We start from the raw sequence: 25,911 nt of genomic DNA on the forward strand, positions 1-25,911 counted from the left end.
TGGTCAGCACACGGGGCTCGCATTCGGGGGGTCTGATTTAGGTTTCCCGCTATTTACCGAAAGCGCATAAAGCTAAATGCAGGGACTGTGCCATAGAAAAGGCGTGGTATCTTTCTTCTGCATCTTTTCCTAATCCGACCTTGTGCTCCGTCTCTAATGACCACGTTGTCGGCGGGACATTTAACACTAATCTCTTCCTACTCCTCCACCTATTCCATGAACCATACATCACAAGAAAATGGCTGAGCGGCGGGCCGCAGTGATACGATTATAGTATTCCGACGAACCAGTGTGGCAAAACTTACTTAGGTTTTCTGTGATTTCTCCTAATGGCTTAAGGCAAATGCCGGTAACGTTCCTTCGCAAGGGCATGGCTGACTACCTTCCCCGTATTTATCCTACCCAAACTTGTGGTCCCAGTATACATTAAACCACTATCTTCATTACTTTCTCTCCAGTAACTTGGTTCAAAATGGTTCAAATGCCTCTGAGCACTATGGGACTTAACAGCGGAGGTCATCAGTCCCATAGAACTTAGGACTACTTAATTCTAACTAACCTAAGGACATCACACACATCCATGCCCGAGGCAAGATTCGAGCCTGCGACCGTAGCGGTCGCGCGGTTCCAGACTGAAGCGCCTAGAACCGCTCGGCCACAACGGCCAGCCTCTCCTGCAACTGAAATGACGTTATCAGCTGCGAAATTATTTGTATAGTAGCGCAGAAACACGGCGTCTTTCAGGCATTTATGTGTAGCTGTGCATCTACCAGTATAGCACGCAAAATCTGGCCATGTGTTTAGTGTTTATGACGTCATATCGCTCGAACTACCGGTTATGCAAAAATATAATTTTGTAGATACATTCAGTGGCGGCGAAGAAGGAATAAATTTTAACGTCCAGCATGATATGGCAGTTTTTCGCGCATCTATTTCTTCATCACTTCATACCTCCTGAACTATGTGTCGTACAATGATGTGATTTATGATTTACATTCAGTGGTATGTGAAATGTATCACAACTTAAAATATTAGTTAAGAAGTAATAAATTATAACATCATGCCTCAAGAAGTAATCATGTGGTACTTTTATTGTATGAAAATCTGAAAAATAGTAAGTCATAAATATTTTTCCTTTCATCATTTTGCAGGGGTAGTCAGCGAGAAAAAAAAATTTCAATACATACATACACACACGCATCTATTTTTATATGTATCGATTTATATTTTATATGACAGAATAACGGTAACGTTTACAAATGATCATCTAACATACATCCGTATTTAATATATTATTAAAACAAAACAAAAATAATAATAATAACAAAATAAACTGATGTCATATGAGGTTATATTCAGATTTGTGAAACAGACAGCGGAAGCAAAAACTGATGCACATAACAAGCACTCGAATTTATTTTGGATACCAGGGAAGTCCCAGGTGTTCCAGTAACCTTACCTCCTCAGTTCAGACAGTATACCAATTTGGTTCCTTGCGGAGTACGCTGATCATAGGCCGGCCGCTGTGGCCGACCGGTTCTAGGCGCTTCTATCCGGAACCGAGCTGCTGGTACGGTACAAGGTTCTAATCCTGCCTCGGACATGGATATGTGTGATGTCCTTAGGTTAGTTAGGCTTAAGTAGTTCTAAGTTCTAGGGGGCTGATGACTTCATAGTGCTTAGAGCCATTTGAAATTTTAACAATCAAATACAACCGTTCGCTCGACGAAAGATCCGTACCCAAACACTGCAAAGTTGCACAGGTCACAAGGTATTCAAGAAAGGTATTAAGAATAATCCACTAAATTACAGGCCCATATCGTTAACGTCGATATTTAGCAGGATTTTGGAACATGTATTGGGTTCAAACATTGTGAATTACCTCGAAGGAAATTGTCTATTGCCCGCATCTCGTGGTCGTGCGGTAGCGTTCTCGCTTCCCACGCCCGGGTTCCCGGGTTCGATACCCGGCGGGGTCAGGGATTTTCTCTGCCTCGTGATGGCTGAGTGTTGTGTGCTGTCCTTAGGTTAGTTAGGTTTAAGTAGTTCTAAGTTCTAGGGGACTAATGACCATAGATGTTAAGTCCCATAGTGCTCAGAGCCATTTGAACCATTTTTGAAATTGTCTATTGACATACAGTCAACTTGGGTTTAGAAAACATCGTTCCTGTGAAATAGAACTAGCTCTTTATTCACATGAGGTATTGAGTGCTATTGACAAGGGATTTCAGATCGATTCCGTATGTCTGGATTTCCGGAAGACTTTTGACACTGTACCACACAAGCGCTTTGTAGTGAAAATGCGTGCTTATGGAATATCGTCTGAGTTATGTGACTAGATTTGTGATTTCCTGTCAGAGAGGTCACAGTTCGTAGTAATTGACGGAAAGTAATCGAGTAAAACAGAAGTGTTGTAGGTCCTTTGCTGTTCCTTATCTGTATAAACGGTTTGGCAAACAATCTGAGCCGCCCAGGGTGGCCGAGCGGTTCTAAGCGCTACAGTCTGGAACCGCGCGACCGCTACGGTCGCAGTTCGAATCCTGCCTCGGGCATGGATGTGGGGTGTGATGTCCTTAGGTTAGTTAGGTTTAAGTAGTTCTAAGTTCTAGGGGAGTGATGACCTTAGAAGTTAAGTCCCATAGTGCTCAGAGCCATTTCAACCAAACAATCTGAGCAGCCGTCTTAGGTTGTTTGCAGATGAGGCTGTCGTTTATCGACTAATAAAGTCATCAGAAGATGAAAACAGATTGCAAAACGATTTAGAAAAGATACCTGAATGGTGCGAAAATTGGCAGTTGACCCTAAATAACGAAAAGTGTGAGGTCATTCACATGAATGCTAAAAGAAATTCGTAAACTTCGGTTACATGATAAATCAGTCTTATGTAAAAGCCGTAAATTCAACTAAATACCTAGGTATTACAATTACGAACAACTTAAATTTGAAGGAACTCTGAGACAATGTTGTGGGTAAGGCTAACCAAAGACTGCGTTTTATTGGCAGGACACTTAGAAAATGCAACAGATCTATTAAGGAGACTGCCTACAGTAAGCTTGTCCGTCCTCTTTTAGAATACTGCTGCTTGGTGTGGGATCCTTACCAGATAGGACTGACGGCGTACATCGAAAAAGTTCAAAGAATGGCAGCACGTTATGTATTATCGCGAAAGATGGGAGAGAGTGTCACAGAAATGATACAGGATTTGGGCCGGAAATCATTAAAAGAAAAGCATTTTTCGTTGCGACAGAATCTTCTCACGAAATTCCAAACAATGTAGATGGAGTACACAATACAGTGTTATTTTAGTGAAGCAATCGCTTCGATGCGCATTGGGTACCTGACACACCATTTTGATTTGTAGACGCAATTCTTTTTTTATCGAAATGCAGTAGTGGCAGTGGATTGGATGAAGTGCAGTGTACTTTCAAAATTGCAGAAAACGTTGTCCTCACGTGCTAAGCAGGGGCAACGAAGTAAAAGCAATATTCAGGTCAGTACACACATACAATTGTACAATGACTAATCATGGTATAGCTGTACGTGAGGACGGACGAGATATAGTGTATCGAGTGTATTAAATGTAATTCTCATTATGACTGTGGACTTTAAGCGCTAAAATGTATTTTTTTTAAAAGAAAGATGTAGTGGCAGTCAAGACGCACAGCTACAATGACCAGTGAGAATGATCTCGACTCATATATTTTTGTCATTTGAGACCCGGTTTCTTCTGTTAGTTCTGTAAAACTTTTAATGGGTTACCATCAAGCTGTATTGCAGAGCAATAAAGAAGAGCCTAGCGTTCTGGAAGTAATTTTTGTTTAATGGCTGACAGTGAAATAGTGTTTCAGTGCTAGAAAGCACATTGACCTATATTGTGATTCTCCGAATTTTAAAGAGCTATAAAAGAGGCTAGGTCGTCGGCCCTTCGCGATAGTTGGACGAGCGATTGGAAAATATAAACCTTAAGATATTCATTGTATGTTTTGGTAGCTGAGATAACTATATGTGAATACTAATAAGAGATAAATATGAGAGAGTTTCCGCACTGGTCTGTTCAACTATTACTTTTTGCATCGGTTACGACTTCAATAATTAACAATTTTTAATGACTTACGTTAGAGAGGTTACCTGTATCTAGATATTTTAAATGTTTTTCTTGTAAAAGAATTTATGATACATGATTTATGACACAGAATATATCAGCATGAAACTAAATTTACAGGTAATGAGAACAAATCTGATTATAATACGTTATAAAGCGCACCATAATGCTGTTTTCAGTGCACTGCTTGAGAACAACCTAACTTAAGAAGCTTTAACACAGTAGCACTAAATTAGTTCATCTGTTATTCAGCACTGCTCTTAGTTTGAGGAATAAAAGTTTTATTTTGTTTCACACCAGTTGGGGAAGGTTCTGGTGTTATACTTTCATCAGACTTCAGTATGATACCAAGGCTGTATATGGCAAGCTGTGTACTTCAAAACCCAAGTTCAAGGCTCAGGATTTTTGCAAACTATCTGAACTCTGTACCTATACGTAGGATACATTCATTTACCATTAACGTCATGTTTTTATCCTAGCATGAATGCATCTGAGGAATTGTGTATTAAAACGTGTCTTGGAAGACATTAGATATAACAGCGATCAAGACGGGCAGTTACTTTGACTAATACAGTTGGAATTTACATCTAGGTAGCCGCAGCCGTACCTCACTGCTGGTGTTTGAATAAACAATTAACTTTCTTGCAGCTCGAAAGTGACTCTCTCAAAAGTAAGAGAAGAGTCATTAATGACCTTCTATTTCATAGAACCATCACTACTATATCTCTTGATCAAAAAACAAGTACTCTAGTGAAATAGTTGTGACTCATTGTCAAGTATGTAGTTGTCATGCCTAAACAAGGTACGTTCACTCTCGAATAACATATTCTCCTCTGGACCGAAGTTAAATTTTTCTTCGGAATAGCTTCATTAATTACTGTCTTTGAACCAGCAGGCCCTTGCATATCCAACGAAAGTGGAAAAAATTGTAACAAGTTCTTTTTAGATCCTGTACTCAATATTTTGAGTTACGTGCACACTTAGTGATTGCTTAAAGAATTGGAAACGTGCTTGCCAATAAATTATTGGGTGCGGTAATTGTAGTGCAGTAGATGTTCATCTAGATACTAGAAGTTTTCAGATAGATTATATAATGGTAAGACAGAGATTTAGGAACCAGATTTTAAATTGTAAGACATTTCCAGGGGCAGATGTGAACTCTGACCACAATCTATTGGTTTTAAAGTGTAGATTAAAACTGCAAAAAGGTGGGAATTTAAGGAGATGGGACCTGGATAAACTGACAAAACCAGAGGTTGTACAGAGTTTCAGGGAGGGCATAAGGGAACAATCGACAGGAATTGGGGAAAGAAATACAGTAGAAGAAGAATGGGTAGTTCTGAGGGATGAAATAGTGAAGGCAGCATAGAAACAAGTAGGTAAAAAGACGAGGGCTAGTAGAAATCCTTGGGTAACAGAAGAGATACTGAATGTAATTGATGAAAGGAGAAAATACAAAAATGCAGTAAATGAAGCGGGCAAAAAGGAATACAAACGTCTCAAAAATGAGATCGACAGGAAGTGCAAAATGGGTAAGTAGGGATAGCTAGAGGACAAATGTAAGGATGTAGAGGCTTATCTCACAAGGGCTAAGATAAATACTGCCTACAGGAAAATTAAAGAGACCTTTCGAGAAAAGAGAACCACTTGCATGATTTTCAAGAGCTCTGATGGAAACCCAGTTCTAAGCAAAGAAGGGAAAGCAGAAAGGTGGAAGGAGTATATAGGGGGTCTATACAAGGGCGATGTACTTGAGGACCACATTATGGAAATGGAAGAGGATGTAGATGAAGATGAAATGGGAGATATGATACTGCGTGAAGAGTTTCACAGAGCACTGAAAGACCTAAGTCGAAACAAGGCCCCAGGATTAGACAACATTCCATTAGAACTACTGACAGCCTTGGGAGAGCCAGGCCTGACCAAACTCTACCATCTGGTGAGCAAGATGTATGAGACAGGCGAAATTCCCTCAGACTTCAAGAAGAATATAATAATTCCAATCCCAAAGAAAGCAGGTGTTCAGGTGTTGACAGATGTGAAAATTACCGAACTATCAGTTTAAAAAGCCACAGCTGCAAAATACTAACGCGAATTCTTTATAGACGAATGGAAAAACTGGTAGAAGCTGATCTCGGGGAAGATCAGTTTGGATTTCGAAGAAATGTTGGAACACGTGAGGCAATACTGACCCTACGACTTATCTTAGTAGAAAAATTAAGGAAAGGCAAACTTAAGTTTCTAGCATTTGTAGATTTAGAGAAAGCTTTAGACAATGTTAACTGGAATACTCTCTTTCAAATTCTGAATGTGGCAGGGGTAAAATACAGGCAGCGAAAGGCTATTTACAATTTGTACAGAAAGCAGATGACAGTTATAAGAGTTGAGGGGAATGAAAGGGAAGCAGTGGTTGGGAAGGGAGAGAGACAGGGTTGTAGCCTATCCCCGATGTTATTCAATCTGTATATGGAGCAAGCAGTAAAAGAAACAAAAGAAATATTTGTAGTAGTCATTAAAATCCATGGACAAGAAATACAAACTTTGAGGTTCACCGATGACATTGTGATTACGTCAGAGACAGCAAAGGACTTGAAAGAGCAGTTGAACGGAATGGACAGTGTCTCGAAAGGAAGGTATAAGATGAACATCGACGAAAGCAAAACGAGGAAAATGGAACGTAGTCGAATTAAGTCGGGTGATGCTTAGGGAATTAGACTAGGAAACGAGACACTTAAAGTAGTAAAAGAGTTTTGCTAATTGGGGAGCAAAATAACTGATGTATACTGGCAATAGCAGGGATAGCGTTTCTGAAGAAGAGAAATTTGTTAACATCTAGTATTGGTTCAAGTGTCAGGAAGTTGTTTCTGAAAGTTTTTGTATGGAGCGTAGTCATGTAGGGAAGTGAAACATGGACGATAAATAGTTTAGACAATAAGAGAATAGAAGCTTTCGAAATGTGGTGCTACAGTAGAATGCTGGAGATTAGATGGGTAGATCACGTAACTAATGGGAAGGTATTGAATACAATTGTGGAGAAGAGGAGTTTGTGACACAACTTGACTAGAAGAAGGGATCGGTTGGTAGGACACGTTCTGAGGCAACAATGGACCACCAATTTAGTACTGGATGTCAGCGTGGAGGGTAAAAATCGTTGAGGGAGACCAAGAGATGCATACACTAAGCAGATTCAGAAGGATGTAGGTTGCAGTAGGTACTGGGAGATGAAGAAGCTTGCACAGGATAGAGTAGCATGGAGAGCTGCATCAAACCAGTCTCACGACTGAAGATTACAACAACAACATAGCTGTTCATACGAAACGTAATTCTGTTCCAATGTATGATGATTAACTTCCGTTAACGTATTTAAAACACTTTACTTCATTGTCGTTTGTAATGGAAATGACACGTAAAGTTTTGGAAACAGCTACATTTCTGGCTTACGATTTTCACGACATTTTCGAATTTCGTCATAAACACTTATTATTTCGAATAAACCTTGAAGTTTTTATAGAAAGAGTTAAAGTGAGAATTTTTGACGATAGCACTACTAAATAAAATATGAGCGCAACTGGTCATTATGCAGTTAACAACAACAACACGTATCAGGTAATGAGCTGCTGTTGATGGGTGGCTCATGCCAGAATAATGTAGGTCGCTACTCTCGTCCTGGTATCCATGCTTAGGATTGCCATGGCTTTCCTAAACTATTTGAAGGAAGTCCAGGGAGAGTTCTTAGTAAAGAAAGTTGCCGGCTTTCTTCTGCAAATTGAGATGGTGTTCCAGCTCTAACGACCTAGTCATCGACAGGACGTGAGTCCTTAATTTTCGCCACATGCTGATGGGTCGTGAACCTGGTTCGGTATGCCATAGTTAATTATTTACAACAATTTTGCGTTTACTCTTCATCTACCGATACTATTTCTTCCACATGCCCTGTTCTCCAAGGATGGAACAACGGCTATGTCAGCTGACTGCCTCCTAGCTAAATGTTACATAGTTTTTTGCTTAGGGTGTGTCAGAACTATTCATGTCAGAATAAAAATCCGGAGTTGTTCCTTCAACAACTTAGCAGCAGCCAAATGCAGATATCACGAGGCCGTTTACGTCATGAGAGTTGTTGAAAAGTATCATAGTTGCGCCGGATAATGAGTCTTATGATATAAATAGTATTCTAGTGGAATTTTATAAAGTACTTGGGCATACTGATTTCACATAACGTGCTATGAACTTCTGTCGCTGATCTACTAGTGGCAAAACCTAGATCGCTAAAACGTGCAGGTTAATAACTTTGTTGAACGCTAACTTCAAGTATTACATACTGTTACACAACAATCGAATGAGGAGAATTACCTCTTCCGTCATGCCTGCCTGTCAGTTCCTGGTGGATGAAAGTTAAACTCATTTTGTTACACTAGGTAACCGGTTTGCGTGTCTTGAACAATCATCACCCTGCTGAGCTTGGATTATCTAGACTTGCAAAATGATTGTGCGAGCGTTCAAAATCCTAACGTCTCAGAGTTTTTGAATGCGTTGAGTTTGCAGCAGTCCGTATTGACGTCGTACGGATTTACGTTTCTAGCACAGTCATTTCCATTTACGCTACAGGAGTGGTGTTAGAAATACTAATAGCAGTAGTGACAGGTTCACTAATCCATAGATCACTTTTACAAGGATATTGGACATTTCGTGGTTTTATGATTTCAGATCTATAAAAAGAAACGTGTTTCATACATAGAGACATATACACGCCTTGACACGGAAGAGAGAGATATCAGCCGTGGCCTTATTGTACTAGCCATATCTGTATATTACTGAAGTAACTTAGTGAAATCATAGGAATCCGGGATCAACATGGCTGGATGAGATTTGGAAACTCCAGCTTCCTCAACACAAGGCCAGTTTGCTTTTACCCTCACTAAAAATATTGATCTTCACTGAGGTTGTTTGGTAATACACGAGTAAAGGTCTAGTACTACGCCTTTCATTCATTTCACTCACCGCACACACTAAACACACATTCTTTAATTATGTTACACTACATACACTGTCAGCTGATATAGGGATCATAACGTCCTTGTTTGCTTCCCATTTTGCGTAATGCAGCTTACCATTTAATAGCCTGAAAAATTAGATCAGCATCCCTTATGCAGGGAGGCGCAGTTAAAAATAGCCGGCCTGCCCTTTGAATGTGAATACAATAGTTCGACTTCTGAAATAGAGTAAAAGCTACCACAATAGACAGTTTTATGCAATAATTGATCGCTAGCATTCTTTCGTTAGCATTTCAGTTTATTTAATTAGTGAACTTAGATGTTTCCCTTTGCAGTTTGCAAAATTACTTTTTCGATAGAAGAACAGATTCGATTAAGTAAAATCGCGAAATTTTTCTAGCCAATTATCCGAATAGAAGACTACCAGCAAAGAGAGCAATATAGAGTCAATGAAAACTGGCGCTCCTATTGATCTGTGCAGAACGTAAAACAACAAAGAAATCCTTCATTTCACACACCAGATGTTACTGCAGACATTCGCCGAAGAATTACTCAGAGCCCGTAGAAATATACACGTAAATTGGCCCAACAGGCGCATGTAAGTGGGAAGAGTTGCCTGCAGATATTGAAAACTCTTAATTTGAAGGCATATCGTGTGACGGTTGTGCAATAATAATGGGTAGGTGACAATAAAAAACGTGTAGATTATTCTACATTACTTTTGTTAGACCCTTTCTATTGGATCATGAGTGATGAAGCATGCTGTCATCTTTCGGATCATTTGAATTCACAGAACGCGAGATACTGGGCTACGAGGCACCAGAACATGGTGTGTCAGCAGCGCACTTCCTGATGAAAAAATCGGCGTTAGGTGCACTGTAACAGGAACGCGCGTCATTGAACCGATAATGTTTTGGAACTACCCTCAACACAGTTGCACATATAGAACTTTTTGATAGATTTTGTGCTTAACTCACTGAATATGGAAGGCAACGCTGCTTCTTCCAGCAAGATGGAGCAACGTGCCACACGTCTAAGGCCTCCCTAGAACGAGTCCATGATTTTATCGGCAAGGATATTTATCGTAGGATCGAACAACATGTGATTATTTCCTATAGGGACGATTGAAGAGCAAGGCCCATGAAACAAATCCACACACAATACAGCAACTCAAAGACAACAACATCAGCCGTGAAGATTCCGCCTTCGATATCCGAACTTAGGCTGGGTGTATCTGCATACTATGCTTACACGGGCACAGCTGTGTATTGATCTTGCAGGGGATCACTTTCAGCAGCTTCTATAAATGTATTTTCCACTGTGTCTTTCCATTGTAAATAAATCGTAAGTCTACCTCAGCTCTTCGTTTCTGCGATTTCACCGCATTTTCTTTACACTTACACAAGCTAATTTTGTCTGCGCTATCCTATGTTATGCGATGCGTAGCTTTGAGGATAAGGGTTTCTAGAAAAGAAAAAAAGAAACGATAAGAGAAAGAAAGGTATTCTGAAAGTGTTGTGTGAAATGACAGATGTTTTATTAATGCTGTCGATTATCTTATTCACTAGTGTTACTTTCTTTTACCAGACGCCAGATTTATGTTAGCTACTTAATCCTTCACTATATAGAATACACTGCTTACCAAACACTTTTTAATTGCGTTTAGAAATAAGTCTCTTTTAAAAATCTCTTTACTCTCTTTGGATATTTTATTGTGTAGTTTTATTCCTTGACAGAAAATGCTGTTTTTAGAATATTTTATTCTCTCTTGGTAAATGTGCTTTCAGGCTAGAAATTGTTACATGATCATGGACAGAGTTGTTAGCACAGTAATGATAAGTTTAATTTTTTATTTACACAGCGGTTTGGTAACTGAGCCCATATGCCGTATATGAAATCCCTAGTGTATTCAATAGATCTTTACAATGAACTCGACTGCTATTTCCAAATTTTCTTCCATCAGTCCGGAGAGATTTGCATCAAGGCTGCTCCCTATCAGCCACGTTACAAGAGATCGCCTTGCATCCATTAACGAAGAAATTGGGACCTACAATAAATGGGTTTTCAGTTCAAGGAATGAAGTTGGTTGTATCGGCCCACGCAGACCAACAGGATATTAAAATAACAAATAAGACTATCAAGAATAGGTACATGTCACTGAGGAGATGCAGAACAAGAATAAATCATTTTGCCTATCAAGACGAACCCAAACTTCAACAATGAGTGGAGTTACAGGAGCGGGTGGGTTTATAGATCGTTCTAAACACTTGACGTACAGTATGGCATAACACAACTTGCAGGGAAATTACCGCGCTATCCACCACGTACGCACGAGATTTCAGCATACGGCCGCTCTCTCCCCGTTACCCACAGAACTGGCAGATTTGGTTTGTAAACGCTTTTATAAAGTACAAGTAGTCACCACCACTGCGTCCCTTAGCATATGTGGGCTTTGACTAAACTCCACGAGCACATATTACAAGGCGCCATACCTAAGGCGAGTGTATAAGATTTTAGAAAGCGTAGAGGTTTCGATACCTAAGCATGTTTTCGAGGTGCTCGCCCCCGTCGGCCCGTCAACGTGAGACTGTCAGTTCATTTTTTCTAATATGTATAGTATCACTATCTCGTCGTGAGTTACATACGACAACAAACGCTTCGAATTTCAAATATAACTAGATCGTGGAGCATTTACTCCATACCCGTTACTGTGGTGAGAGCCCATACGTAATTATTCCCGAATCTGAGGGAGTGTTGATCACAAAGGACTCCCGGCAGCTGCCATCTCCACTTGGTACAAAGTGCTCAGAGGCACAATTCCTACTAAGGAGAAAAATTCTGGACTCCTCATAACGACATCCCCACACTGCGAGGCATGCCATACGTTAGCACCCTTATCCCATAGTCTTACTTTCACTAAGTAAATAAAACAGCTGGAACTGAAACCAGAAATAACTCCTTCATATTAGTAAGTCAACGCCACAGAAGATATCATTTAAAGATGGACTAATTAAAGGGTGGGATTTCTGCTCATCATCCAAACGTAATCTCAGCATGGATGCTTGGGCATTATATACCCTAAGCATTATCTGTGGACGAGCCGGAGACTTAGCACTACAGATATTACCTACTTGTTCAGCCAGGAAGTCACAAACCCGATTTCAGAACATTTTATTTAATATATGCCTTGCGTGAATACGAGGACTTCTTAGGGGAGCTGGCGCTTCCATAGTTTTCTGATCTGTAAATAATCGGGAAACAAGAAAATTACAGTAAATAGAATTGACAATTCAAAAATGTTATAAGAGATAGCTCAGTTCTGAGCGTTACACAGGGAATAGTGATGTTCCCCGTTCGAGCCCGTTAGGATTCTCGGTTTCAGTTTGCTAGGAAGTATTAAAATAAAATCGTATGGCATTGTTACTGGGATGCCTTAGGAAGAAGTTTCAGTTGCATAAATATAAACACTGATTTTCTTTGTGTGCGTTTGTCTTCTTTCTTCATGCCGTATAACTGTTGTTCCCTGTTCGTCATGTTGTTGCGGTCTTCAGTCTGACATCTGGTTTGATCCAGATGTCCAGCATACTTCGTTCTGCACATGTCTTTTCATCAGGAATACCTACCACAACCTACATCCATTTGAACCAACTTACTGTATTCGTGGTTTTGTCGCCCTTACAGTTTTTACCAACCCCCACCTCCCCCGAACGTCACTCCAATACCAACCTAATGATCTCTAGATGTCTCAGACTGAGTCCTATCAACCGATCCCTTCTTATAGTTACTTTTAGCAACAAAAGCCTTTTTTCCTACATTTTTATGTCCAGTACCCTCTCGCCGGCCGGGGTGACCGAGCTGTTCTAGGCGCTACAGTCTTGAACCGCGCGACCGCTACGGTCGCAGGTTCGAATCCAGCCTCGGGCATGGATGTGTGTGATGTCCTTAGGTTAGTTAGGTTTAAGTAGTTCTAAGCTCTAGGGCACCGATGACCTCAGAAGTTAACTCCCTTAGTGCTCAGAGGCATTTGAACCAAGTACCCTCTCATTAGTTACTTGATCTCCCCATCTAATATTCAACGCTCCGCTACAGCACCACGTTTCTAATCCTCGTTGTCTAAACTGATTATTGTCCGCCTTTCACCTCCGTACCGGTTTATATTACGGAAAAATATCGTCAGAAACGACTTCTCAACACTTAATTTAAATTCGATGTTAACAGTTTGCTCTCCTTCAGAAACGCCATAGCTAGTCTTATAGTTTATCCTCTCTTCTCCGGCCGTCATCAGTTATTTTACTGCCGAAATGGCCGAAGTTGTATAAGAGACGTGCACGAACAGAGTCAGTGAGGGTCTTGAAGGTACCGACAGGCATGTGGAGTGGAGCCCAGCCGACTGCAGCTGCGCTGGGATTCTGGTTTGAAGATCCATGGCGCGAACAACCAGATCGCGGTAGTTCCACAGATTCTCGACTGGATTTATATCTGCGGATTAGCTGCCCAAGGAAGTACGGTAAACTCATCCTGTGCCTCTTCGAACCATCACGTACACTGCGAGCTGTGTGACATGTTGCAGTGTTCTGTGATAGAAGCTATCGTGCTGAAGAACAGATCGCATGTAAGGTTGGACATGGTCCCTTGGGAAACATGCGTATTTTTATTGAACCGTTGTAGCTTCCAGAGTAGCAAAAATGGTTCAAATGGCTCTAAGCACTATGGGACTTAACATCTGAGGTCATCAGTCTTCTAGACTTACAACTAATTAAACTTACCAGAATGAGATTTTCAGTCTGCAGCGGAGTGTGCGCTGATATGAAACTTCCTGGCAGATTAAAACTGTGTGCCCGATAGAGACTCGAACTCGGGACCTTTGCCTTTCGCGGGCAAGTGCTCTACCAACTGAGCTACCGAAGCACGACTAACGCCCGGTACTCACAGCTTTACTTCTGCCAGTACCTGGTCTCCTAACTTTTATTTAAACTTAACTAACCTAAGGGCATCACACACCTCCATGCCCGAGGCAGAATTCGAGCCTGCGACCGTAGCAGCAGCGCGGTTCCGGACTAAAGCGCCTAAAACCGCTCGACCACAGCGGCCGGCTCCAGAGTAGTGAGATCATCCGACGAATAGACGAAAGCCTTCCCCAGGCCATACCAAATGCTGGGTGTTGGCTTTGAGACTTTCCCGTCTTTCAGGCCAAAGGCCGACTGTAAAATGAAGCACAAAACGCGGTTCGTCTGAAAAGGTCACCTGTTGCCACTAAGTGGAAGTTCGTTTGCGGTAGTGGCCTGTAAATTCCAGGTTCGTCGCCAATGAATAGCAGTCAGTATGGGTGCGTAAACCAGGCGTTCGCTGAACGGTCGTTGAGGTTGGTACCTCCTCGGGTCACCTGTCATCTATGGCGCTTGGTGCACCACAGTTGCTTGGAAGCCGGTTTGTAGAGCGCATTGCCGCGATGCACAGTATTCCGTACGTACAGTAGCTGTTTTGGAAATACTCCCACGCTTGGACCGAAAGCGAAAGCTAATGATCATGCCCCTCAGTTAGATAAATCGCTCTGTTTCTGCAATGAGTGCACTATTCCACTGCTAAGGCTACCACGCGCCGACCTGAGTGGTGGTTATTTGCATGTTGGCATAGGCGTTGGTCACATCGGTGTGACTGGGCCGTATACATCCACTGTCCATTCCGATCAACCGTTCTTCCAAGTTATTTATGTCTCTGGTAAAATTACAGTGTCACTGGCAGATTTCAAACCTTTTTTTCCTTCTCCCTGAGTTTCAGTTCCTTTTCCTCTGGTGCCTGGACCTTCATTAATTATCCAATCTAACAGAGCCTCAATGTTCTTTCACACTTCTGTATATTATTCTCCTTATCAACGTGAAAGGTTGAGCTGTTACGCTGCTTCATCTAGATTTCTCTCATTTACGTGCCATCACCTTTTTCAAGATCTAGTCATTGACTGAATTTCTTTTTACGACCTGAAAACAGAGCGATACTTAGCTAAAATGAAAAGCCTAGATTGTTTCTGTTTTTTGTGAATCATGTACTGTAGTCTTCCACATGCCTTTACGCTTCTCTCAGCCATAACAGTTTCAGTTAATGCAAGATAACACATGGCAACCGAGGAAAAATGATTGGGACTCTACAGGCACCATAAAACACTAAAAACGAGACTTCTCAACCCGGCGAGTGTACCGATAGAGTACCTGACCGGTTGTAACCCGTGTGCTATGTATCTTCACAAAGTCAACACATGAATGATCGTAGCGGCTGCGGCAGTGTGGACAAACCAGAGCACAAACTATGCGACTGAGTCCCGCACGAAGACGGAGCGGGTAGTGGTCCTCAGGCATTAAAGATGCTGGATCCCAAACTTCCACTGAGGAGCTGCGCGGAATTAGCAGAGCGGTCTAGGTGCTGCAGTCGTGGACTGTGGGGCTGGACCCGGCGGAGATTCGAGTCCTCCCTCGGGCATGGGTGTGTGTGTTTGTCCTTAGGATAATTTAGGTTAAATAGTGTGTAAGATTAGGGACTGATGACCTTAGCAATTAAGTCCCATAAGATTTCACACACATTTGAACATTTTTTTCCACTGAGGAACGAGTCAACCTGGTGCATCTTGGACGATACTGCAGCCGCAGTATCCAGGAAAGTCAAGAAAGACTCTACACGTCAGCATGCTGCCGTCCCAGCTAGGCATTACAAACCGAGGTGATTTAAGTCATGGAATATTAAAACGCACATCTACAGGTGGCGGCAGTAATGTCTACACAGTGTGTAAAAGGGCAGCGCATTGACACAGTTATCGTTTGCACTCAGGTGATCCGTGTGAATAGGCTTCAGACTTGATTACAGCCGCACGACAGGAATTAACAGACCTTGAACGCGGAGGGGTAGTTGGAGCTAAATGCATAGGAAACTCCATTTCGTAAATAGTTAGAGAATTCAATATTCCAGCGTCAAGAATGCACCGGAAATGCCACATTTCGGCCATTACCTCTCACCACGGACACGGTCGACGGCCATCACTTAACGACAGAGAACAGCGACTTTCGCGTAGAGTTGTCAGTGTTAACAGACAAGCAACACTGCGTAAAATAATCGCAGAAATCAACGACAAACGCATCTGTTAGGACGGACTGGCGATTATGGCGCTAATGGTTAATGACAGCAGACGACCGACGTAAGTGCCTTTGCTAACACCACGAAATTGCTTGTAGCGCCTCTCCTGGGCTCGCGACTATATCAATTGGACCCTTCAAGACTGGAAAACCGTGACTGGTCCGATGAGACCTGATTTCAGTTGGTAAGAACTGGTGGTAGGGCTCGACTGTAGCGCAGACCCCACGAGGCCATGGACTCAGATCGTCAACAAGGCACCGTGCGAGGTAGTGGTGGCTCCGTAATGATTTTGGTTGTGTTTACGTGGAATAAACTTGGTTCTCTTATCCAGCTGAGCCGATCAGTGATTGAAAATGTTATTTTCGGCTACTTGGAGCCATTTGCATTTATGGAATTCATGTTCCCAAACAACGATGCAATTTTTATGGCTGGCAATGCGCCGTGTCAACGGGCTCCAAGTGTTTGCAATTGGAAAACATTCTGGACAGTTCGAGGGAATAATTCGGACATCCAGATCACTCGAAATGATTCCCACCGAACATACGTGGGACACAATCTAGAGGTTAGTTAGTGGAGAAAGTTCAGCATCGCCAAAGCTGTCTCTATTAAAAACGGCTATAGAGGCATCTTCGGTGTGTATCTCTGCAGAGGGCTTCTAGCGACTTGTTGACTCAGTTCCAAGTCGAGTTGCTGTACTACGACAGGCAAAAGGAGGTCCGACACGATATTACGAGGTGTCAAATGGTTCAAATGGCCCTGAGCACTATGGAACTTAACATCTTAGGTTATCAGTCCCCTTGAACTTAGAACTACTTAAACCTAACTTACCTAAGAACATCACACACATCCATGCCCGAGGCAGGATTTGAACCTGCGACCTTAGCAGTCCCGCCGTTCCGGACTGCGGCGCCTAAAACCGGATGGCCACCACGCCCGGCTACGAGGTATCCTATTACTTTTGTCACGTCAGTGCATTCTGTAGATGGAGAGGAGGCAACTAAGGTCAGCGGCCACTGAACTAAATGGTATTATAGAGTTTATATTGGATTCCTGCAAGTGATAGCCGGAATGTCGATTCTGGGGCGTTACAGCGTACTTGAAATAACTGCCGCTGACGTGCTGTCGTGTGTCCAAGGAATACAATGGCTATTCACTAGCATAGTACTAGCGCGGATCAATTAACGGAAATAAACCACTTGCTATGAATATGCAATATAATAAGTAAACATAAACAGAACAAAATCTATAATACTAACAGTAGCAGTTCAGTAACTGTTTAAGCGATTTTACTGAAGTTTTTTAGTTGTAGGGTGTAGTTGTTGTGTAAGCATTTTCTAGAATTAGCTATTTTTCTTCGCATTGTTTGTAAAGATCAGGAATAAATAATTAATGTGGACACTTATTATCATCCACAAAAATGTGAGTTGTATAACGTTTTATGTTAGCAGTAGAGCCAACACCGTGTTACGAGTGGAGGCCGAAATGCACGCGTTTTAGCTCACGCAGGCTGGCGTGAGGAGGGAAGAACTACACTGACGTGAGGTCTGGAACATGACAAGGAATGAGAATTCACAAAGCGGGCGTAATCAGTTTGATACCTAACTTTAATCCATTAATGATGAACGTTGCTCTTGACGGTACATAATTCGCAATATTATCTGTTCAGAATACATTCTTGAAGATAGTAATTATAGTAACTGAATATGGCGCCTTGCTAAGTCGTAGCAAATGACGTAGCTGAAGGCTATGCTAAACTGTCGCCTCTGCAAATGAGAGCGTATGTAGACAGTGAACCATCGCTAGAAAAATCGGCTGTCCAACTGGGGCGAGAGCTAGGGAGTCTCTCTAGACTAGACCTGCCGTGTGGCGGCGCTCGGTCTGCAATCACTGACAGTGGCGAGACGCGGGTCCGACGTATACTAACGGACCGCGGCCGATTTAAAGGCTACCACCTAGCAAGTGTGGTGTCTGGCGGTGACACCACATAACTTACGTTGGTTTGTTAGACAATAGGCTGTAACGTGATGAATAAGCAACTATAAACAATGCAGCCTAAACAATACTTAATTTACAGTAATACGTGGACCGAGGTGTGTAAGTTGTGACACAGAAGTCTCTCACAGTGTTGTGTCCACAGTGCTGGTCCTGTTGACGGTGAGCACTTGGTTCCTGCCGATCAGCTGCGACGAGCGCCTCTTGCTGGCGACCCTCTCCGTCTTCCTGCACTGCGCCGTCATCGACAGCCTGTCGTACGCCATGCCAGAGGACGGACGCAGCGCGCCGCAGGTCGGTGAGTACCGCAGCGCAGTTCCCAGCCCGCTTCACAGGAAAAGACCGGTGTACTGTCACCGTCATCTGTTTTCCGTACGGTTATTACAACCTCTGTGCTCCCCTCTATTTAGGCTCCGTTTCCGATACCGCCAAACTTTCTGTGGTGTGCGTACTGTAAGACCTTCGGTACACACACCATCAGATTATTTGACCTGTCGCTCTAACGAAGTAGGCTAGTGTCAGCAATGTGTCTCCTGGTCTTATCGTGGCGTGTTTATCTCCTTCCGTTAGGTCAGACGATAGAAATGCCACTTGCACGCTTAGAGTAACAGATTGATGGTGACCAACTTTATCCAGAACTTGATTAGTTTTCACACACATTTATTAAAATAGCAACAAGCACAAAAATTACTTAACTTTGTTCTGGATGCTATTTACAATTGACAATCTGAAGTTCCCTTGGTACGTTAATCTTATTCTCACATATCTCTGAGACTTGACAAAAGTGTCTATACATTTATCTTCATGGCTATGTACAGGAATATGGTAATCTTATTAGGCGCAGAATGAAACTTGACAATAGACTGGTACACTAATGCAGACTGGTACAGACTGGTGCAGACAAATGCAGACTGGTTAATTGGAGGCCTGTACACTCGTTATAATACCTCGTGCTTTCATGTATCACTAAGCCAGTGTGATCCGCAGGGAGAAAAGATTCTACGTTAGCAGCAATCTCATTGGCTGTGTTACGTATAATACACGGATCGGCGGAAGCAGAATTCGGCCCATCTCCATGGCAGCGCTATCTCGTAGTGCGGAGACGGACGTGCGCTGCGCCTGCGCTCTTGTGCTTAGCGGGGTGCACTCTAGGCGGGGTGCGCTGACTAGGCGGATCTATGTACACAACACTTTCTTTGGTCCTTGTCGGCTCGTATTACAACTGTGTGCAAAATGACGAGTCCGATCACAGTCAAAGCACCTGAATCTGTCCGAATGCTCTCTGCTCTCCTGTCGTACCGGAGATTCACTTTGGGGAATACTTCCAATAGGTGTCAATGTTTACTATGGTTGATCAGAAAAATGAGTGCTATCAATAGGGATTTCATTAAGTTCAGTGAAGGTTGTAGGTTTGTTAGTAAATACCACTCAAGAGCGACTCTCATGTCGCATGTTATGAACAGTGTCAACCACCTCCCTCTAAGTAGCCTCAATGTGAAAGGCAAGATGAGCTTTCTTAAAACTGTTCACTCAACGAAAAAGATATTCTTTGCAATCTTGCACATGAAAGATTTTTTTTTATTAACAAACTGATTTCTTAACCTGTGTGACAAATTATATAAACAATACTTTGTCTCAGCTTCTTTAAGCTACCTTCATCCCCAAGTACCTATTCTAAAATATTTCATAAACGCCTTTTAGCCAAAGTAAATATATAGAACATAAAAAAGAAAAAAAGAACGTCAGACACTCTACGCAAAACCAGAAATTCGCTGCATCTCCACTGATAAATATAAAAAGAACAAGCTGATATCCACTAATACATAATTCATGGAGCCCTTGCAGAATTGACATGAGGAACCTATTCTAAGACTACACTTCTGCCGCAAGTCAACATCACTATATCCCACTGCCCGTGGACCACTCAATGGGCCTATAGAAACTTCTTCTCTTATCGCCAGTAATCTACTTGCTAGACAAGAACGTTTCTTTCTGTTTGTTTGGCTCATTAATTACAGACAGTGAAGTGGAGGTAATGGACTTGTACCACTATTGAAATAAGCCCTTTATATATCTCATAAACAATGTAGATATAGTCTAGCCGTGCATTAATCTGAACAAGCTGAATAATTGACATGAAACTACTATGTAAAAATTCTAGATAAGCCTGGCCACCAGCAAGAGACTCGCAGCAAACAAGAACTGTGTCACTTACCTTGCCGAGTGCCAGGACACTACATTGTATCAGACGGCTGACTGCACTTCTTAAATATTCACTCATTTCAGCAATGGTTCTGGCAACATTACACACCAGGAATTTGAATTAATAGGCCACTTGTTCTCTTCTGAGAGGCCCAAGTCCTTCAGTGTTATGAGCCTACATGATAAAAGACGTACCTGTGAACCAAATTCTACGGAAGAATATAAAATCACAATTTGTTTTACTCAGTTATCACAGATCCCGTGCTTTTCCTGGTATGGTCAGTTATATAAGCGCTTGCTATCATTCGTAAGGCGAATGGCAGAGCGGAAGAGAACTGGAGTGGGCACTATCAGGGATAAATTTATTTGCCAGTAATACCATACAAGATTCTATCGTTATATGTTCCAATACATTTACAAAAAAATAAAAAAAACAATAATTAAAAAATTAAACAACTAACGAAAATTAAAAATAAGCAATAACTCATTACGCCGAAGGCTATCAAATGAGAAAGAAGGCACTGGAATTGCAATAACAAGTAAACGAGGAATGATATTAAAGAAAATAAACAGTACTTCAAAAGACAAATTTGGTTTGGTGCAAAATTGCAAGGTGTGCAGAGAAAGTGCCTTATTGTGTTAAGGAATTATGTTATGAATATAACAAATAAATACAGAGAACTCAGTCACTTTCGATTTTTGGAAGGAAACATAGCATAAATACTAAACAATTATGCGAAATACCAAATTGCAGCAAGCTGAAGGGAAAATGCCACAACAAGTAAAGATGAATAGTAAAATTATTATAATTTTTTCTTTAACAACGTTCAGAACCCACTCAGCATAATTTGGAATTCCCCTTTTACAGACACTCCAAAAACTTCAGTCGAATTCATGAATCATCCAGTAGCATTTCTTGAGCTTACCCACACTGCCAACATGAAATTGATTGGGACTTCGATAATAGGCCATCAATACCTGGTACCCAACCCACATTCCTAATAGACGTAGACCAAGATTAATGAAGCCTGGCTGCCTTCCTTCCGAAAACTATTCCACATAACCAGCGCAGTTTGAATATCAACAGGTAAGTGGATGAAAGGCCGATACGCGGCCATACGCACGGTTACCACCCAAGGCGCCATCCGATGTTGTGATGAAGGCTTGAAGAAAACTGATCACACTCGCTGCAGTGCCAGACTTCCTTTTGCTAATCGGCGTAGTCGCTTAAATTGCCTGCACCATCAGTACCCTTCTCGCCAGGCCAGAGAAGTCGCACTTCTTCCTCAGAAAAGATAAGCGATCATTATGACCATCGATACGCACACTCGTACGGGTCAAAACTGTTGTCCTGATTCCATCTCGTCATCAGTCAGTCGTTCTGCCGTCACTGCCTTATAACGAACCATCTATGTGATCTGCTGATATGATGATCCTATATTCCCCATCCCTATTATTCTATCATTCTAAAAGTCCGAAATTAACACTTTCTCCAGGAACGCTGTGTTTCAGAATCAACCTGAAAATTTCCCATGCTCTTAGACACATTTAATAGCCACCATGTATTCTCACCACTCTTAACCAGTAGGATGACTTTTCCCTCTGCTGAAAAGTCTGAAAATAAGAATGGAATTGTAATTAAAATATCCCAGAGGCATAGTATTGCCAGTTTGCTAGTGTTGGTCAAGATGATCATGGTGCGACATTTGCCATGTCCATCAGTGTAAACCAGCACCAGTAATGGATGGCAGATATAGAATTTGTAACTCAGTGATCTTCCTAGAGAGATAACAAACCATTGTCTAAATTTGTATACTAGACACACAGCTATCTTCATACTTTATAATAAATTTCATGTTATTTACCTGTCAGCCGGACGCCGAATCCATATAAAGTTGATACGTTAATGAGAAAATTCCTTATTTTACACACAGTCACATAGTTGGATACGTAACAAAAACTGGAACCTTCAGTAGTGTGTAACAACGTCACAGGCGTGCAGAGAGGTTGGTAGTGCACTGAGGCACTACTGAACATATTCGCTGCAGTCGCAGGTGCTCAGAGATGGTTTTATCAAAGCCCCTGCCATAAATAAGTAGAAACGAATATCGTTAAAATGCATGAAAAATTACAAAGAGAGAAAAGATAACGTTATTTAAAACCGCTTTCACTGCTTCCCGAACTCACTCATGTTCACCAGCACAATCATATTTTGACGAATCCTACAGGATGTTACAAATTTCGTAAAATATTTTAAAACGTTCTATTGAAACACAGATGGTACAAGAAGGGGTCTAAAATATCTACATAGATACATGTGGTTAACCGATCACTTGCAAAACACATTGATAGGCCAGTCACACTGATACTGGCTGATTACGAACTCCTCTGTGGTACTTTGGGGAGCAATTGAGGCATTTCAAAGAGTCTTGAAAATAATACCACATTCGTTCTTATTGTTAGCTAAAACGTTTGTATATCAGTGGTTTGTGTTCTGTCGTTAGGGTCTGATGGAACAGACATCACTCAAATACCTGTAAGACCGCAACAGTTCCTTGACATTTGTTTCAGTTCGGATACAGTAACGCGAATTTTACAGGAATCAATAATTTGGGAACAGAGAGCTAGTAGATGAGGGAGAATGTATTCCAGTATTACAAATTTGAGTTGGTCAGGGACGATGCACAGCCGGCCGGAGCGGTTGAGGTAACTGGTCATGAGAAGTACGTATGCGATTGATAACTGATCTGGTACAAATTTTCATCTTTCGGCATTGCATTACCACAGTGCCCTGTGCCGTTGGAAGTCATGAATTCTCACTCATCCTTTCCCTTTCTTTGCCCATTTGTAACGTCCCCCTCACTGATCGACCTTTCATGCTGGCGTTTGAATTTCAACGACACTCGGGTTCATTCCGGAAAGGGAAGGGACCCTGCTTGGTAATGCAATTGGTACAATGAGCAACAAAGGTTCATGCTAAGTTGCTGTAATTTTGTGAGGCAAATGGAACAGTTTTAAAAGCTGAGGTCTGCAATACAGTTCTAAAACTTTACGTGATTCCAGTCTTCTTTGTTGGTTGATTGAAGGTTTGAAGTCGTCGATCGAGGAGGTGGCGACAATCACCCATTGTCGGCCGTCGCTATTGCAGAAGCTGGATGTTGGCGCGCCTTCTTCTCGACACTGTCACCAGGCGAAACGGGCTCTTGATGTGCGCCAGCTAATGCTTTCCGTCCGCGAGACCGTGTGAGAAACTATCATAGCAAGTCGAGCGCAATTACATGCTTACAAACCCCAGAAGAGCGGCAACTCACGGGAGCGTCACTGAACAAACACACCTGCTCCACCACCCTACTCCAGCCAGACTCCTTCTGCTCGCGCTCCATGCGGCAGAGTTCACACTACCAATGATCCTAAACACTTTGGTTCTCCACACGACCTATCGATGTAATCGTTCGATAGCATAGTTTGCCCTAGGCCAGATCCAGCGTAAAAATACAAATAACATTTACAAAACAAACCAATTATACATCGACATATATATATATATATATATATATATATATATATATATATATATATATATATATATATATATATATATATATATATATAAAATAATGTGGATCTTCCATTTCCCTCTAGTTCGACAATATAACACAGAGAACTATGGGATATCGTTATGTCTAACCCACAACCACAACACACTGGAGAGTCCTCTCGCTGGTGGAAGAATCCGTGCACCATAATGACGTATCCTATGTGAGGTAGTTAGAAGGATGACATCTCGTCTCTACAGATGCAAGGAGGTTCGATACAACCGCTTAGTTGACACTGATGACTGTAAATTATTGTCCATCACTTGTAGCGCTTCTTGCCTTTTTGCTCATAATTTGGTTCCACTTCCATCAGGTTATTTTACAACGTCACTGAGATCTCCACTGTTTTGTGTTCTAACTTGTGATTATAGTGTACGCTTGAGTCTGTGTGTGTTGGGCAGTGCTGATGTATCGCGACCTGCTGGTGGTGGCCTGTGCGTCCTTCATGGCTGCCGTGGGCCTGCGGAGGCTGGGCAGCCTGCGCACGCTGGACACCCCCGTGTGGCTGCCCTCCCTGCTGGAGTCCGGGCCCGCGCGCTTCCTGCTCTGCTCTCCCCATGGCTCTCTCAGGCTGCAGGTGAGCTCCATATACTGTAAACCACACAGGGCCTAACCTCCTTATTAACATTTTTAAAACTGCTACTCACACTAGTGTCGGACCCCGTCACAGTGGAATCTGTATGACAAGAAATGCCTTCATAAAAGAAGACGAAGTAAATATTCCAGAATTGGAATCACGAACAGCTGCCAACATGAGTAACGTACAAGTAAATATCCACCGAGTAGTGAAGCAACTTAGATCACTTAATAAAATCAAGTCTTCTGGTCCAGACTGTATACGAATTAGGTTCCTTTCGGAGTATGCTGATGCATTAGCTCCATACTTAACAATCATATACAACCGTTCGCTCGACGAAAGATCCGTACCCAAAGACTGCAAACCGGCACAGGTCACACCAATATAAAAGGAAGGTAGTATGAGTAATCCACTAAATTACAGGCCCATACTGTTAACGTGGATATGTAGCAGGATTTTAGAACATATACTGTGTTCGAACATCATGAATTACTATATATGACGGTAGTATCTGTTCCCGAAAGAACAGTTACCGTCAATGACCATGCAGCTTTGCTAGAAATGAAATGATGATTAATTGGGCACCCTAGCTGCAAGCAGGCGTTGATATACTTGATTGGGAACATGTTGAAAATGTGTGCCCCGACCGGGACTCGAACCCGGGATCTCCTGCTTACATGGCAGACGCTCTATCCGTCTGAGCCACCGCAGGCACAGAGGATAGTGCGTCTGCAGGGACTTATCCCTTGCACGCTCCCCGTGAGATCCACATTCCCAACGTGTCCACAACAGTACATTCGTAGCATTTCGAGATTTTATACATTCGGGGTGCACTTCGCAACGTTATAAAATATTCAGTACATGGTTAGAAACAAAAAAATATTTTTTCTGGCTTTCTTGGGCTGGGGTGCAACAGTCCTATAAGCCGCATGGCAGCGAAAGTGTTAAAAAAGTTCATCAGATCACTTACGGGATGGCTGTAGTGGTGTTTCTAACAGGATATTAAAAATGACTTCCTAGACTTTCCCAGCGAAATAATTCCTGATAATTTCCTCAGGTTTTCTGCCGGATCGTGAAATCAACATGATTCGATATCTAGGTGATCCATCTTTCCGCCATCTTTAAGGGAATGCTGCTTTGCTGCTGAGTGCCACTGGAAGCTGATAGCGAGACTAAGCAGCAGCTACGTTCAGCTGAAGATGGCGGATAGATAGACCGCCGAAATTGCGTTAGAATCCGGTAGCAAACTTGAGGAGACTATCAGAACATCAAAAGCTTGTGCTGAATTGGCACAGTCACCCTCAAGTTCCCTTTGTATTCAATGAGTGAGTC

The 25,911-nt window shown here is 42.1% G+C and overlaps 1 protein-coding gene and 1 non-coding gene across 2 annotated transcripts in view; one reads left to right on the forward strand and one right to left on the reverse strand.

Moving 5' to 3' along the window:
- Positions 1–25,911, forward strand: part of LOC126188323 (neuronal acetylcholine receptor subunit non-alpha-3-like) — a 135,120-nt gene that overhangs the window by 83,858 nt on the left and 25,351 nt on the right. Inside the window, exons 7-8 of the mRNA XM_049929918.1 lie at positions 18,350–18,502; positions 24,404–24,579. Of these exons, the coding sequence (XP_049785875.1) occupies positions 18,350–18,502; positions 24,404–24,579 (329 nt within the window). The remainder of the gene's footprint in view (positions 1–18,349; positions 18,503–24,403; positions 24,580–25,911) is intronic.
- Positions 25,218–25,292, reverse strand: Trnat-ugu (transfer RNA threonine (anticodon UGU)). The gene has a single exon. It is a non-coding gene; the product is annotated as a tRNA-Thr (tRNA).

Source organism: Schistocerca cancellata, chromosome 5 (genome assembly GCF_023864275.1).
Source record: "Schistocerca cancellata isolate TAMUIC-IGC-003103 chromosome 5, iqSchCanc2.1, whole genome shotgun sequence".
Lineage (NCBI taxonomy): Eukaryota > Metazoa > Arthropoda > Insecta > Orthoptera > Acrididae > Schistocerca > Schistocerca cancellata.